Below are 15195 nucleotides of genomic sequence, written 5' to 3' on the forward strand. Positions count from 1 at the left end.
AGAAATGTCTCTTTCCAAAATAAAAGCTATACTATCCGCTTCTTCTGGGCTATATTCTCAGCAGCATAAGGAGAATCCTGTGCTAACAGCTGTCTAAATGACTCGGCTAAAGTTAGTAGCATGCTTGTTGTTTTTGTCTTTGCACTAGGATGATGTCGGCGTAAATGTGCAGTCATATTCGTTGTGTTCCCACTAGTGCTTTCAGGTTAATCTCGTTGAAATGACCTTAACGCCACAACACGGCAAATCTCCGTTAACGAGCTACCGCCGATCGCCCCGTGCATGGGGCTAGACGGCCAACACATTAACGAGCTAACTGCGCTAACACACTAGTTCCCACCCATGTAATTGAGCATTGCATGGCACATCCAACATACTGTTTTACTTTAGTCCATGACTCGCTTACCTTCAGGGTCATACGTCACATGAAAACCAAAATAATTCCAAACGCCAGATCTGAATGAGGTTCAATTTGCCTGTTGCAAGTAGAGCTTAACTTCTGTCTCGCTAGCTTGCCCTGCGCTCTTCCTTCTGACTATGCTGTCTGTGTTGAGCGCTCAGTGGATCTGCGCTCGACAGTGCAGCCTAGGCGGAGTAGTCGAACGCAGATTCACTGAGCGCTCAACACAGACAGCATCGTCAGAAGGAAAATTGATAAAATAAATTACAAATGTTGTATTGTTCGATACATATGCGTACCGAACCGAAAGCACTGTATCGAACGGTTCAATATCGATACGAATATCGTTGCACCCCTAATAGTTTAATACTGACTCACTCTGAACCTTGTGAGTAGTTGAGCCTCCTGGTTTATCATCGAGCAGCACAGGATAAGGCAAACATTTCTGTGATGCTGTTTAATCCTTTGAACAAGAAATTAGTTTTGAATTATCACTTTAAACCGTGTGGGACTGAACCAAATGAGAACTAATAAAGTTTGGTAAAACTGGCACACACACAATAATGACTAACAAAAACGTCAAAGCTTTCTGGAGTGGAAATATGGAAGATGGAGTTCCACTGTGTCCAATCAGGACGTGGATTAACTGCCTCGGTGGGTCTGCTGGATTAATATTAATGTCAAAATGACAGTTTGTAAACATGAGATGCTGTGAAATTGTGACAAAAACACAGGAGTCGACTTTTCTAAATAATAAAGTAGATTCATCCAAATAAGACCGAAATAACAAATGTGTTGTTTGATTGAGTTTGTGATGAACAGCAGAATGTTTCTATGCATCCTGAATTATTCATTCACTCACGCATTTAAAGCGAGCAGGAATGTTCAGGGAAATCTGATGCCAAAATCTTAGAGAGCACTGAAAATAATCCAGTAATTTTCTTTCGGTTCTTTGATGTCGGCAGCACCAGCAGAGGGCAGCAAACCCGGTGTCTTACTTTCTTAAACCAAAATAATTCACATAAATCAGCCTCAAATATGAGGAAACTTACCTTCTGCTGTTTTTAAAGGTTCCATGTGATCAAATACTACGCTGTAGTATAGCAGGATAGTATAATAGCAGCTCATATGTAACGGAGGGGAAAAAAAGACTGAATAAGAAAAACAATATTTACAAATATGACCTAAATGGTAAATTTAGGTCATATTCAGATAGATTAACAGTAGTTTTAGTTGTCAATAAGCCACTAAAACTACTGTTAATCTAACTGATTAATAGCTGCCTTGGGAGCCACCATCTGGAGGAGGAGCAAAAGGAGGACAAAAATATGTTGTTATTGCTCCTTATCTGTTCGCTGCTGATATCATAAAGTGCGCTCCACACAAGTTCTGGCACAGAGGCAGCAGGTGATGCATTGCTCACACTGCTCCGTAAGAATTAAGTATCAGTAACCATTTTATCAATGTTTCCTGTAACTTATTGAGGCAACAAGTGAGGAACAATGAGCTACACCTTAGAGACAAAGACTCTGAGAGGGGTGATCAGTTCAAGTATCTCAGGGTCATATTCACGAGTAATGGGAGGAGGGACCAGGAGATTGACAGACGGATTGGTGATGCGGATGCAGCGATATGGATGCTCTACCGGTCTATCGTGGTGAACAAAGAGCTGAGCGTAAAAACGAAACTCTATATTTACCAGTCGATGTTTATCCCTACTCTCACCCATTGTCAGGACACGCTGGAGAGATTATATCTCGGCTGGCCTGGGAAGGCCTTGGTGTTCTCTTGGACAAGCTGGAGGAGGCTGGGGAGAGGAAGGTCTGGGCTTCTCTGCTTGGGCTGCTGCCCCTGTGACCCCGCCCCGGATAAACCAAAGAAGATGGATGATTAACATATTCATCAGACTTATACTTTGATTATATCTTTGATTAAGAATAAAGATGATCAACTATTATTAGCAAAGATTACCTCGCACAACAATTTTACCATTTCCAGGGCGCGAGGCAGCACATCAGGTGAGGCCATGCACTGTGGGTTTATCCCAAAGTTCTACTGTAATGTCATAAAGTGTCTTAAAAACATTCAGCTGTGACAACCTCAACTGTGATTGGTCAGTGTGCCACTGTGTGCTGCCACACACGGGCTTATTAGCCATTGAGATACAATAATATCACACACTGTCCTAATCCTCAGATTCAATTCAATCTAATTTTTACAGCACCAAATCACAACAGCAGTCCATCCAATGTGCTTCATATTGTGAGGCCAACAATGATCCAGAGACAACACCAACAACCTAACAACCCCTGATGAGCAAGCACTTGGAGAAAAGCAAAACTCGATTGTAACATGAAGAATCATGTGGCAGAACCAGGCTAAGGGAGGGGAACAAAACAAAAAACAAACAGAGGATCAACAGGGGGTCCATGACCCTCTTAGGGACACTCCCGTAGGGCTTAAATCTGGGACTCTCCACCAATTGCTCGAAGAACTGAAGAAGCTTCTTGGATGAGAGGTGAAATGTCTTCACAGACCTTAAAGAAGTCCAGACGCTTTTATTTCCAAGCTCCTTAGACCACCATGACCTGGATGGCTGGAAACACACGTGTGGTTAGATATTATATTTGCAAGATTTTTAGGGCCCAGTACAATAACCTCAGTTTGATCTGAATTTAGAAGCACAAAATTAGAGCTCATCCAGGTTTTCATGTCTTTAAGACCTTAATGCAGTTTAAATAACTGCTATGTGGTATGGAGCTTTCACATTAATGAACATGTATGCTATGCCTTCACATTGCCTGTTCATTATGCTGTGGAACACCATAATTAACCTGAGTGTGTTTCCATTAACAAATTGGTCTCCATCAGGTAGATATGATTTAAACCACTGCAGCAACCAACCTTTAATTCATAGGTATGGCCTAATCTCTGTAATAAAATACTAAGTCAACAGTGCTGAGGACTAGCACAGATGAGTCCACTGTCAGAGCCCATAATAAAATGGCCTATTATTCACCTTCCTGCAAAACACAGGATCCACGTTTAGTTTTCACACAGAAGAAGCTATTCTTACGATTCAATGGAATTAATCAAGGGCTACCGAAATGTTAGCAGTAACTGATTGTGGTGCTTGGCACTGTCCCAAGCACCACAGCAAGAAGGTCCTGAGACGTTTCTCCCACTGAAAACATCCAGATGAACAGAATCAGCTTTTGTGGATTTGCTTACCTGGATGATTGAACATGCATCAAGAGGGTCCCGAGTACAAATCCATTAGCTGACTGGGGCCTTCTATGGAGCTTGCATGTTCTCCCCCATCTTGCGAGGGTTTTCTCTTGAGCACTCTGGCTTCCTCCTACAGTCCAAAGACATGAATGGAGATTAGGTTACCTGGCAGTTCTAAATTGGCCCTAGGTGTGGATGTGAATACTTGTGTGTCTCTGTGTTACTGTGATGGCCAAAGCCATGGCCACACTCTAAAAGTCAGTAACTCTTATGTATTCGTTATTTTTGATTTAAATAACACACTTTAGTTTGCAGTAAGTTTATTGATTGGTTTGGATACATTTGTTCTATTTGTAAGCACGCACATTTAGTTTATCTATGTATTTACACCAATTCATTTCTTATTCTTGATTTTGTCTAATCTTCGTTTCCTTCACCTGTGATGAGCCCTGGGAGTTGCCAGACAGAACGTGGCAACCAGGGTTTACAGCAGTTAAAAATCGCAGAAATCGCATGATAAGGTGGGGCCAGGTTTCACAATGAGCTCGCCCGAAACCCTGGCTGATTGGGACCCACACCCATGACCCTCTTAGGGACACTCCCATAGAGCTTAAAATCTGGGACTCTCCACCATGTGACCTTAGAACTGAAGAAGCTTCTGGGATGAGAGGTGAAACGTCTTCAAGCAACTTAAAGAAGTCCAGACGCTTTTCTTTGCAAGCTCCTTTGATTCTACAAAGATATTTTAGAAGGAAAAATAAGAAACCGTGGTTTTATCGCCCGCTCACAGCGCCAGCTGTAGCTTTGTTGGAATCCTCAGCTTGTCTCCTCCTCCCACCTTTGGCTGTGTGCACACTTATTTTGAAGGCATCGACAGGAAGTAAACCCCTAATTCCAAAAGTGGACCTCTGCAGGAAAGTTTCTCAAGGGATTCCTTTGTTCGTGGGTTTGGACCGGGAGAAAGTGGGTATATGGCATGAAATAAACCAGAAGTTAATAACATCAGCTGAGTGAGGAGGAGGAAGCGTCTGTGGACACAACGAGGAGTTCTCGGTGAAAAGGCAGAGGGACGAAGCTCCTAATGGAAAGAGAGGGAAGATGACTAGGAGGAGCCGAGGACGGAGCTGAGCTATGTGGCAAATCTCTGAAGAACTTCTCCGTCCGTGAAAGCAGCAGAGCCGCCTTTATTTCGAAAAAGTGGTGAGTTGGAATCGCAGTGGGCCTGACACGGTGAACTGGTCTGATGTTTCCTCCAAACTTTGAATCCACGCGGGGGAAAAGTTTCAGAGGAAGGGCCGAAGCTTCAAGCTAGGCTGTGGAAGTTCCTCCAGCGAGTTAAACCTGAGGACAGAGTCAGGCCCTGCTGCTGTAGTTCAGCAGTACAGTACCTCACATTACTGCTGTTTATTTAATCTATTTAAACAAACTTCTTCCACATGTGACATGTTGTCTTGTTTTCCGGATGAAACCGTGGCTGCACCCTGAGTGTTTCGGTGCTCATCACAAAACGTCCTGTTTCTGTTGCTCACGTTTTCCTTTTTTTAAAAGTGCCGATCTTTGAATATTTAACTGCTCATACCGGTTATACAATTAGCTCGATTCATATTTGGCAATGATACGTTTATTTTAAACTTGTTTCTGTTCACAACACCGTAGATCTGAAATCAAACGATCGATGTGTGATTGAATTCAAAGGGTTTAAAAAGTATTTCACTAATAATGTAGGAATTATAGCTGTTTTGTAATCCCGGACAAATGAAGATGATTTTAATGTTAGTTTTTCTTTAGTCCTCTGCAGTCAGATACTGCTTAAGAAGAGAGCTCGTAGATGGAACCAAACACTGCATCTTCCTGTTGTTTATTAGCTAATACAGTGAAGAGGTGACCGGAAGGAGAGAGCGAGAAGAAGACGCCAGCAAAGGGCCTCAGGCTGCTGCACTGAGCCTTGTAGCTGTTTGCCTGCTCAGTCTGAGCTACACCAATGTGCTCCCAACATTCTGGTGCACGTTCATTTTCGCCTCCTCTGTCCACTTACAATAATCTTTTCCAGAACTGGGCACGTTGTGGCGTTCCTCAGGCTTCCCATCCTTCAGCGTAACCAGTGGGTTCCACCTTGTTATGAAGCTTCTGTACTTCCTTTCATGAAGTTGTCTGTTGATTGCAGACTGTTAATGACAGGCCTTCCTAAGTGCCTCATTGTACAGCCTATGATCTAACAATCAGATGATCTATGAACAAGCACTTGGTGACAGTAAGAAGGAAAAACTGCCTTTTAACAGGAAGACACCTCTGGCAGGACGAGGCTCAGGAAGGGGAGGGGCCATCTGGTTGTGGTTGGCCATGTGATTGGCTGGTTGGGTCAGAAAGAGACACCACAAAAGGCAAACTATGGTAGAGGCCGAGTTTTATAATTGTGACTACATGCAATGTTCACTGGGATAAAACGATCTCTATCCCAGTAAAGATTTGTTTTATCCCAGTGAAGATTGTCAACATGAATATTTCATTCATCAGGATGTGATTGAAGCAGGCGGTCTGATGTAAAGCTGCGAGCATTTTAACCCAGTGCTTCCCTGCTGTCCAGATGGAGGGAGAGAAGGAACGACTGAGACAACATCGGGATGAGAAGGAGAGCAACGAAGCAGATGATTACGGCAAGTGTGACGACGACAAAGACAAGGTCGAGGAAGATGGGGAAGACTTGGTGGGGGCAGCACTGGTCTGGCAGGAACGCTACGGCGAGGACAATCTGGGCCTTCCCATCATGCACTGGGAGGCCCTGAGCCTGCGCATTGCCGAGCTTGAGAAGCAGGAAGAAGAGAAGAAGGAGAAGAGGTTAAAGGTCAGAGATGTTGTTGTCTTGCTGAAAGATGGTGTTTGTGTACACGTTGACTTTGACAATTGCAGAGGTGTGAGCGATGATGGGATACATAGAGACGCCCATCTCTGAATCCACGTGAGCGTGAATGTAAGATAGAAAGCACTTATCTCAAGAGTTTCACCTGTAGGCTGATCAGAACTGTTCAGTGATATTTACCGATGTAACGCGGTTTGTTGAAATGGTTTTAACATGTGGCTGCTGTGCTTGTCAGACTGGCCTTTCTCTGGAGCAAGGAGGAGCCCCAGTCAGCTGGAAAGAGGAGCGAGGGAGGAGAACGGAGAGCTGGGAGGACGGCGACGACGCCTGCAATAGTCACGTGCTGGCACTGACCTCTCGGTACAGGCGCGCCTCTTATTTCTTACTGGATGTCTGTTAACACCGTGTTTGTCTCTCAGTGTGCGGTCGCTGCAGTCTGCTCGCATCTGTTGCAAGTTCCAGTTTGCACACAGTCAAAGTCTTTTGGGTGGAGATTCTGGTGCAGTATGAGCTGCAACCATGCTTTCCTCATACTGCATGATCTGACAAAATGAAGGAATTTATTAACAACAAAAGTTAAGCTTTGTTTTCGTTTGGTCACGTTGGAGAGGGAGACTTTACCTCTAAGCAGGAACGTGAGTACAGGGCAGGTTAAAGTGGGATTCGGCAAGTAGGGAACTCCCTAAAATGAGCTTTGATGGCTCATGTGGGGAAACGAAGCACCGCTCACAGTAATTTCTAACGTGAGCTCCAACAGATTTTCTTAATGTACAGGTTCTGATCAGCTGACCTGCTGCTCTTTGCAGATTTATGCATGTGAATTCAGCCAGATGTGAGCAGATGTTTCATGAGTTGCTCTTCCATCCTCCACACTGACATCGCACTGTTCATGCTGCCTTTATACTCGAGGGCCACTGTGCACCAATCACACACGTCCATCACACTACAGCAAACTAGCCTGCAGAGGATTTCATGCAGTTTTTAAATGACACAGTTAGTCTGCTTCAGTTTGATTTGCAGCATGAAACAAATAATGTCACAAACACAACATGTGGTTTAGAATAAAACAGAATAGAATAGCTTCTATTGTCACTGTACATGTACAATGAAATTATTATTTGAAAACATGAGAACAAGCGTTAAATGTGCAGTTTATCAAATCCCACTGAGCAGTCAGCTGTTCCTGTCCCGTCTTTATCTTTCTCATCTCTGAGTGAAGTCGGCTTTTTCTTCTGTCTCAGCTCATCAACACACAAACTGCACACACAGGTTGTGTGTTGATGACTTTTGTTGAGCTGATAGAAATGTTGCATATGCAATCACCCCACACTTTAAAAATATTACTCCTTTTATGTTCGCTCCTCTTTTGTGCTGCTAGCTAGATGCTAAGCAACCAGCTGTGATGTGAGATTGGATATGTGGTCATGATGGTCCACTGACTGGTGTCTAACCCTCAGCCTGCAGACACGGATGAATCTCCAGCTCTGCTTCATCAACAACAGTGAAAGTGAAGAGGAGGAGGAGGAGGAAGAGGAGAAGAAAGGAGATGTTAGAAAGAAAGAAAGCAGCTCATGGGTAACCACTTCATGTACAACACAGCAGATTGTTCCAAATTACTTACAGTTAATATGTAGTTGCAAAATGTGATGCAGAGCTGAAGTAGCAGCGCTGTCACATGGCCTCATTTCATAAGTGTGCTCAGATTTGCCGTCTGTTTTCTGCTGAAGAGAGGAAGTGTTCAGATTCACAAGGATCCTCAGCCTTCAAGCAAACCAGAGAAACAAAAGTCGAGAGGCTTCAGGAACACTCTGAAGAACCTGCGAGACCGACTAAGGACGGACCACAAGTCTTTGGTGAGACAAATATTCAAAGGTGGAACAAACTATGTTATCATATAACCGAGTTCGAGTTATAGGAATCTGTCCTCTGCTCCCTGCACTGCATGCTGGGAGTGTAAACATTGATATGATGCCAGATTACAGCAACAGCTGCTTTAAGGAGTGAGTGCATGGAGGTTGTGGTTGGGACGCTTTTATCTCTCACCTGTGTTTGTGTGTTTCCGTGTTGTGCAAGTGTTTTTGCTACAGTTTTGTCCGGCATCATCTCCCTTCGGCTGTTTTGTGCATTATTGGTGATTAAATCTGCTATGGATAATTTTCAGTCAACGTATTGAGGTTGTTTTTCCAACGGCGCTGGAGCGCAGCTCCCGGTATACTTCCGGGTGCTACTTCCCCTCTTGCCGGTCATCTCGTTTTTGATTCAGAGGCCTCATTGGTGGAAGTGCGGGAAGAGCGCTGGTTTTCTTGCGCTGCTTCGTCAGCCTCTGAGAGAGGAAGAGGATCTTTGGGAGCTTCACTCCTGGTGTGCCGCCGGTCAGGTTCGCCTGAGACTTGTGGGGCTGGATTGATCTCCATGCCCACTTGTGTTTGCCACCTTGGACAGTCTGCACCTGTCCCCGTGGGCCTCACCAAACTGCCAACAAGTCTTAAATCTTACATGATTGTTCTGAGCAGAGAAGCCTGATATTATGTTCATCTCTGAGACATGGCAGCGTCAGTCCCACAGTCTGCTCATTTCTCTGTGCACCTCGGATCTTAACTTCATAACTTGTGCTATTAAATTGGCCGTCACTTATGGAGTTTCCCTTCACCATCTGGACACAATCGAAGTTGTTTTCATTGACCATAAGTTGGTCTCTTTGAATGTATGTTGCAGCTCAGCGTCTTTTCCCCAAGTCTGTATCAGGAGCAGGAGCTTTATTGATGACTGTATCAATGCTAAGTTTTCTTCTGATGATGTTGAGCTCCACATACACAATCCACAGTTATGGACTAAAACTGCTTGGTTCTACCAGCTTGAGCAGTATTAGCAACATCTGGGCTGCCAAAGCTGACAGGGTTGTGACTGGGAGGGCAGTAGAAATCTGCTGCCATCCTCAGGTCGATGGGTGTCATTCTGGTGGAGCACGTGGGGGCTGCTCTTCCTGGTTTCTGTTAGTGAGCATCAGCTGGAGGGTCTCAGCCAGTAGTTTGCGCTGATTTTCCACAGGAGGAGGAGGAAGAAATAATTCTGTCTTTTAAAACATCAGCGATAACAAATCCTTACATCCTGTAAGCATGAAAGTTCTCAACAAAACCAAGAGACTCTGTTTTTCGAGAGGTGAGGTGGTCTGGTGCTCTTGCACCAGGTTCTTGTGCAAACATCCCACAGAGAAATGCAGTGTGGATCTTCAGTGGAGGCTCCAGCGGAGGGCGGGCCCATGGCCACATACAGACATGTGGCACATATGGACTAAAGAGTAGAGGGGCACTCTGTGTTTTGCTAAGGAAACCTTCCAACATTTGTGGGTTTTTGGATGACAGTTTTCATTTTATGGCCCTAAGTACAGTGCAGCACTTCAATCGGATTTGCCCGGTCAATTTTCCCATTTGTTGGGAACAAAATGAAAGGAACGGCCCCGTCTTCTTCCCCCTCCCAGCAGATGGCGCCCTCCCTGAGCCTGGGTGTGACGGAGGTGTTTCCCTCCCACTGTCACCAAAGCGCTTGCTCACAGGAGGACTTCTGTTTTCTCTGTGCTGATTTAGGGTCTTCACCTTACAATGTAAAGTGCATTAAGGCAACTGTTACTGTGATTTGGCACCATATAAATAAAATATAATTAAATACAGATGTTAAACTTATGTTCAAGGGTCGCGTGTCTGCTTGTACCTGTTATAACACTGTGGCAGATGTGTGGCATTTCATCTCTGTTTAGGGAAGTCGACACTGATTTTCTTGTCAGATTTTGAAATGTTGTCTGTCTGTGGGGGGGACGAGGTCGTGAATATGTCCAGTAATATTTTTGTGTTTCTTTGTTTGGCTGTTAATCATGATTTGTTTCATTAAAAGATGTGTAAACTCTCCTCAGAGCACAGCGCGGAGTGATCCTGTAAACCAGAGGAGACATTTGGAGCACAGCGATCTGCAGGGCTTCACTATCAAGGAGCTGAATGCTCTCTGTGCGTCTCTCAGCCAGGCTATACAAGGTACTATATAACCTTAGCCCCGTCGTTTAAAAATAAAAGCGCCGTTTTCTCTGATGCATTGAAGAGTGAATTTTAATGGTTAACTTTTCATCCGTGTTAGATCTGAGCTCAGAGCTGGTGGGTCGCCTCCAGGTCCGAGACCAGCTGAGGACGGAGCAGGACGCCATGCTGCTGGAGGTACAGGATCTAACGTCACTGTGACATCACGTCCACATGTGAGCAGCTGGGAGGAGTGGTTATGAGACTTAAACATTATTAGGGTAACGCCACAAAGTTCTCCACGACATCTGAGACATTCCCTGCTGCTGTTGGCCGGACTGGTCACTCACTGTGAAGTGTTGGTCTCTATAAATACTGGGACTTTTTTAATGTTCTGTGTTTTTAGGTGTGTAAGGGAAACTTTGACCTGCTAAAGACGTCCATCAGCTGATGATTTACATATGAAGCGAAAACCAGCAGAGAACTGCATGTCAGTAAAAACCTGTGCCTTACACCCGCTACATTACAGGACGGGTGTAAGGTCAAAACCTCAAAGGTAGAAGCATGAGAGGGAAATATGACATCCAGGTTTGGCTTTGTCTGTTTGTGGAAATGATTGTGATCCACGTGGAAAGGTGAAAGGTTTCACGAGTGTTACTGGAATTCCCGTCTCTCTGGAAAGCGCTCTTAGATCATCCGCCTTCAAGCTGCAAGCACTGAACCCAGGTCAGTGTCTGTACAGGCTAAATGATGAGCAGGGTCATGCACATTTCAAAAGAGGGGCTGTTTTTATTAAAAACAATAGTTTTAGCACCAGATTGTTTCCATTATGTTCATTTATTAACTTGAGAATCCTACTTGTACTTCACATCATTTCTCCCACAGATACAGTAGAGACAGTCATTTCTGCATAATAGTGAGACGGTCCTTAACACAGTAGTAAGAAGCCTTCCAGCAGTCCTGTGTAAAATATCCACCTGGCGAGTGAAGCTTCAAAACTCTTAACTCTGCAGTGCAAAAGGGACCAATATGGAAAAGCTCATTAACATCTGTTCTTTGCTCTGTTTCAATATAGTCTTTTGATCCTGGCATAAAGTCTTATTCATGCTTTTCTGTCTACACTTTTTAATTGATGTTGGTTAATAAATGAAATGTGCTCTTTTGTACAACAAAACGATATCTTTAGTATTAATCTAAATTTTGACACTTTTAACTCATTCACTGCCATTGACGTCTATAGCCGTCAATGGCAGTGAATGAGTCAATGGGTTTAACTCATTCACTGCCAATGGCTGGCAGTGAATGAGTTAACTTGTTGACTTGACTAACCTGTAAATTGTAATTTACTATTTTTTTTTTGTTCGTGTTTTTGGTCACAGTGAAAGTATTTCATCTCATTCCTGATGAGCTGTTGATATCAAGTTTAAAAACAGCAAACTTTTTAAAAGTTGAATGTAAATATGAACAGTACACATTTATTTGTAAACCATCAGTGTCTTACAATATACCAGGTGTTGAATGGAGACCACTGTTATTGAAATGTTCTCTTGGAGTGCAATGCCATCTTTAAATAAATAAATGATTTTTTAAAGTTTAAACAAAGCACATCAAAACCTGGAAAAATTAAAACTAACTAGAATAATTGTTACCACGGTCAGCAACACGAGCGTTTGTTTCATTCTGAGTTTTTGAGATTGCTTTAAGTGGAAAAGGAGGTCCAAAGCCCCTCCAGTCCACTGTGATGCTTTTCACAGTCAGTATCCATTCTGCTGATTTGTACTGAGTTTTGCAAATTATGAGCTGTGGATTAAAGCCTGTCCCTCAGCAGGACAGATAGTGGGAAGCTTTTTTTGAAGTCACAGAATCTGGTTTCAATCTTCTGGTTGATGTTATCGACCAATATTAGCTATTTTTATATAGCTATGTACTATCAGTGTGGGCATTTATAATGGCCAAGAAATAAAATTAGTAATTATAAAATAAAGTTTATTGCAGTTGGTCTCCTTAGTTTCCAAACCTGTGCACAGAATCCATTTCTTCCATTCCAACCTCTCTGCTGTGGACAAGACGAAGGCTCAACAGCTGGAATGGTGACAACTGTAGGTTGTTTATAAAGCACTTTTCACAGGCAGTCACAAAGAGCTCTACACAAAAGGCTAAAATAATCGAGAACATTAGGTGCCAAAACAGACAATACGAATGATTAAATAAAACACAAAAATTAACAGTTTAAAAAGTTTTAGTTTTAAAATGAAACAAATTCTTAACACAAAGCCTGTTTGAATAGAAAAGTTTTTAACCGCTTTTTAAAAGAATCCACAGAGCCAACCAAATGTAGTTGTGGTGGTGGGCTGTCCCACAGACTGGAAGGCTCTGTGGATTTTAGGATTTAGTCGTGTTCAGGGAACAACCGACAAACTGAGCCTGTGAACAGAATATTTTGTAAGAAGCTTGGATAAATAATCTGGGGCCTGGCCATTTAGCGCTCTGTATGCTAAGACAAGAACTTTCAAACTCTATTGGGAGCCAATATAATGAATATAAAATAGGAGTAATGTGAGCTCGATTGCTAGACCTTGTTAATAGTCTGGCCACAGCGTTTTGTATAGCTTGGCGAGAAAAAGACTATTTGCCCAAGCTGGTAAACAGGGCATTACAACCTAAACGCAATGACACAAACGTATGAAAATTTTTTTCCAGTTCAGCTAAGGAGACCATATGTCGCAGTTCAGAAAATGTTCCTTAAATAAAAGAAACAGGAACAAGACAAAGATTTTACACGCAAGTCGAGGCCCAGAGAAGAATCAGATATTACACCAAGATTTCAAATGTTTGACTTGGCAGCAGGACAGAAAGACGCAAAAACCTGACTGATTTTAGAATCGAGTTCAGGAGGAGCTATGATCACGGCCTCAGTCTTTTTGGTGTTTAAAACAAGGTAAATGCCAGAGAGCCAATCAGTAGCACCAGTTAAGCAGTGGACTAGGGTGGACAACCTATCCAGCTGATGAGGCTTAAACGACATTATCATAGAGATGATAAGAAATGTCACTGAAAGATTGAATAATGCCAGATAAAGCAGCCATGTAGAAAGAAAATAGTGGTGGACCTAAAACTGAACCGTGTGGAACCCCGTTCCCACTTATGAAGGCAATGTTGGAGGAAAACCTGTCTGTTCTAGGAGAGGCCCTATAAACAGGAAGAAAACCAAGGCAGAGCCAGATGCACTAGCCAAAAAATTAGATCATTAGATCATTAGACCTTCAAGAGAGCGGTCTCAGTGGAGCACTGCTTTTTATCATTATCATCATTTAAACGTTGCGTCCCACCAGCACAGGTGTAGAGGAGCCTGGAACAGAGTACGGACGATGGTGTAAGCTGCACGGGTTTCCACGCTTTCAGATGACCGCCTAGGTGGTAAACACAAGTGGGCATGGAGATCAATCCAGCCTCGACAAGTCTGACCGAAAGGAGCCCAGAAATGAAGCTCCCAAAGATCAACTTCTCTCTGGTGGGCAAAGCAGCACAAGGAAACTGTTTCTCTTCCTCTGATGAGGCCTGAAAGAATACGAAAGGACCATCAGCCGCCCTGGGTCTGCTGCTCAGTGCAAGACGTTGCCTCATGGGGTGAGCATGATCATGAGAAAGGTGGTGGATCAGCCCAAAGCTACATGGGAGGAGTTTAATGATCTAAAGCAGTTGGCGCCATAGTCACCAAGAACTGGCAACACACTAAGCTGTCATGGATTGAAATGTTGCCGTGCCTACAAGGTCCCTCTCTTCGAGAAGGCACATCTAATCAGAGTCAGAATACTTTATTGATCCCTGGGGGAAATTATTTGTCGTTACAGTGCTCCATTATAAACAAACATTAACAGAGACAGACAATACACTAAGAATAGCACAATATATACAGGCATATATGTACATAAAAGTCACTTATTAATAAATAGCTGAAAAAGAACATGTGCAAGAAGGGTGTAGCAGTAAACATGGATGAGTTGTACAGGGAGATGGAGATGGCCACAGGTTCAGTGGTGCTTTTCGGTAATTTCAGTCTCTCACTGAACGTGCTCCTGTGACTGACCAGCATGTCATGGAGTGGGTGGGAGGTGTTATCCAACATTGTCTTTGTCTTGGACAGCATCCGCCTCTCCGACACCACCTTGAGGGAGTCCAGCTCCGTCCCCACAACATTGCTGGCCTTGCGAATCAGTTTATCGAGTCTGTTGGCGTCTGCGACCCTCAGCCTGCTCCCCCAGCATGCAACAGCATAGAGGATCGCACTGGCCACAACAGACTCGTAGAAAATCCTGAGAATTTTCTGGCAGATATTGAAGGACCTCAGTCGCCTCAAAAAATATAGACGACTCTGGCCCTTTCTGTAAAGTGCTGTGGTGTTTTTAGCCCAGTCCAGTTTATTGTCAATGTGTACTCCAAGGTATTTATAGTCCTCCACAATGTCAACACTGACCCCCTGGATTGAAACAGGGGGTCAGCACTGTTGGCCGTCTTTTTCAAGACCTCTGCAATTCCCCCTTGTGTGCTGTCAATCAACTTCTGGGCCAAATCCTGACTGATGCGACCAATGACTGTAGAATCTTTCATAATCAATGTTTAGAGTTTGTCACAGTTAGTGGGTTTTTGACAAACTAGAGCTGAATTCACTGACTGAGCAGAAAAACCGGGGGAGTTGAATATGGAGA

General features: G+C 43.6%; 1 protein-coding gene across 2 annotated transcripts; it reads left to right on the forward strand.

The window, feature by feature from the left end:
* Positions 1-4295: 4295 nt before the first annotated feature.
* On the forward strand, positions 4296-12302 carry LOC146716408 (schwannomin-interacting protein 1). 2 transcript variants are annotated; one of them, XR_014918983.1, is made up of 9 exons: positions 4296-4828; positions 6213-6470; positions 6721-6845; positions 7943-8060; positions 8213-8338; positions 10393-10510; positions 10611-10687; positions 10896-11215; positions 11375-12302. XR_014918983.1 is itself a non-coding variant. In XM_085451853.1 (8 exons), the coding sequence occupies exons 2-8, from the start codon at positions 6213-6215 to the stop codon at positions 10938-10940; spliced, it is 867 nt and encodes a 288-aa protein (XP_085307979.1). In that variant the 5' UTR covers positions 4296-4828; the 3' UTR covers positions 10941-12302. The 2 variants fall into 2 exon arrangements, 1 of the variants encoding a protein (XP_085307979.1); XM_085451853.1 differs by having other exon boundaries at positions 10896-12302.
* Positions 12303-15195: the final 2893 nt, after the last annotated feature.

The sequence above is a fragment of the Copadichromis virginalis genome, linkage group LG3, assembly GCF_057382275.1.
Source record: "Copadichromis virginalis isolate Kocher_CV1m ecotype Utaka linkage group LG3, C_Virginalis_male_GT1.1, whole genome shotgun sequence".
NCBI lineage: Eukaryota > Metazoa > Chordata > Actinopteri > Cichliformes > Cichlidae > Copadichromis > Copadichromis virginalis.

What these genes read in the sequence shown, in the direction of transcription:
- LOC146716408 (XM_085451853.1), top strand. Translation starts at nt 6,213, where the DNA reads ATGGAGGGAGAGAAGGAACGACTGAGACAACATCGGGATGAGAAGGAG. An exon ending in AGAAAGAAAGCAGCTCATGG is followed by an intron (nt 8,061 to 8,212) that starts GTAACCACTTCA and finishes TTTCTGCTGAAG; the next exon opens with AGAGGAAGTGTTCAGATTCA. An exon ending in GGACGGACCACAAGTCTTTG is followed by an intron (nt 8,339 to 10,392) that starts GTGAGACAAATA and finishes AACTCTCCTCAG; the next exon opens with AGCACAGCGCGGAGTGATCC.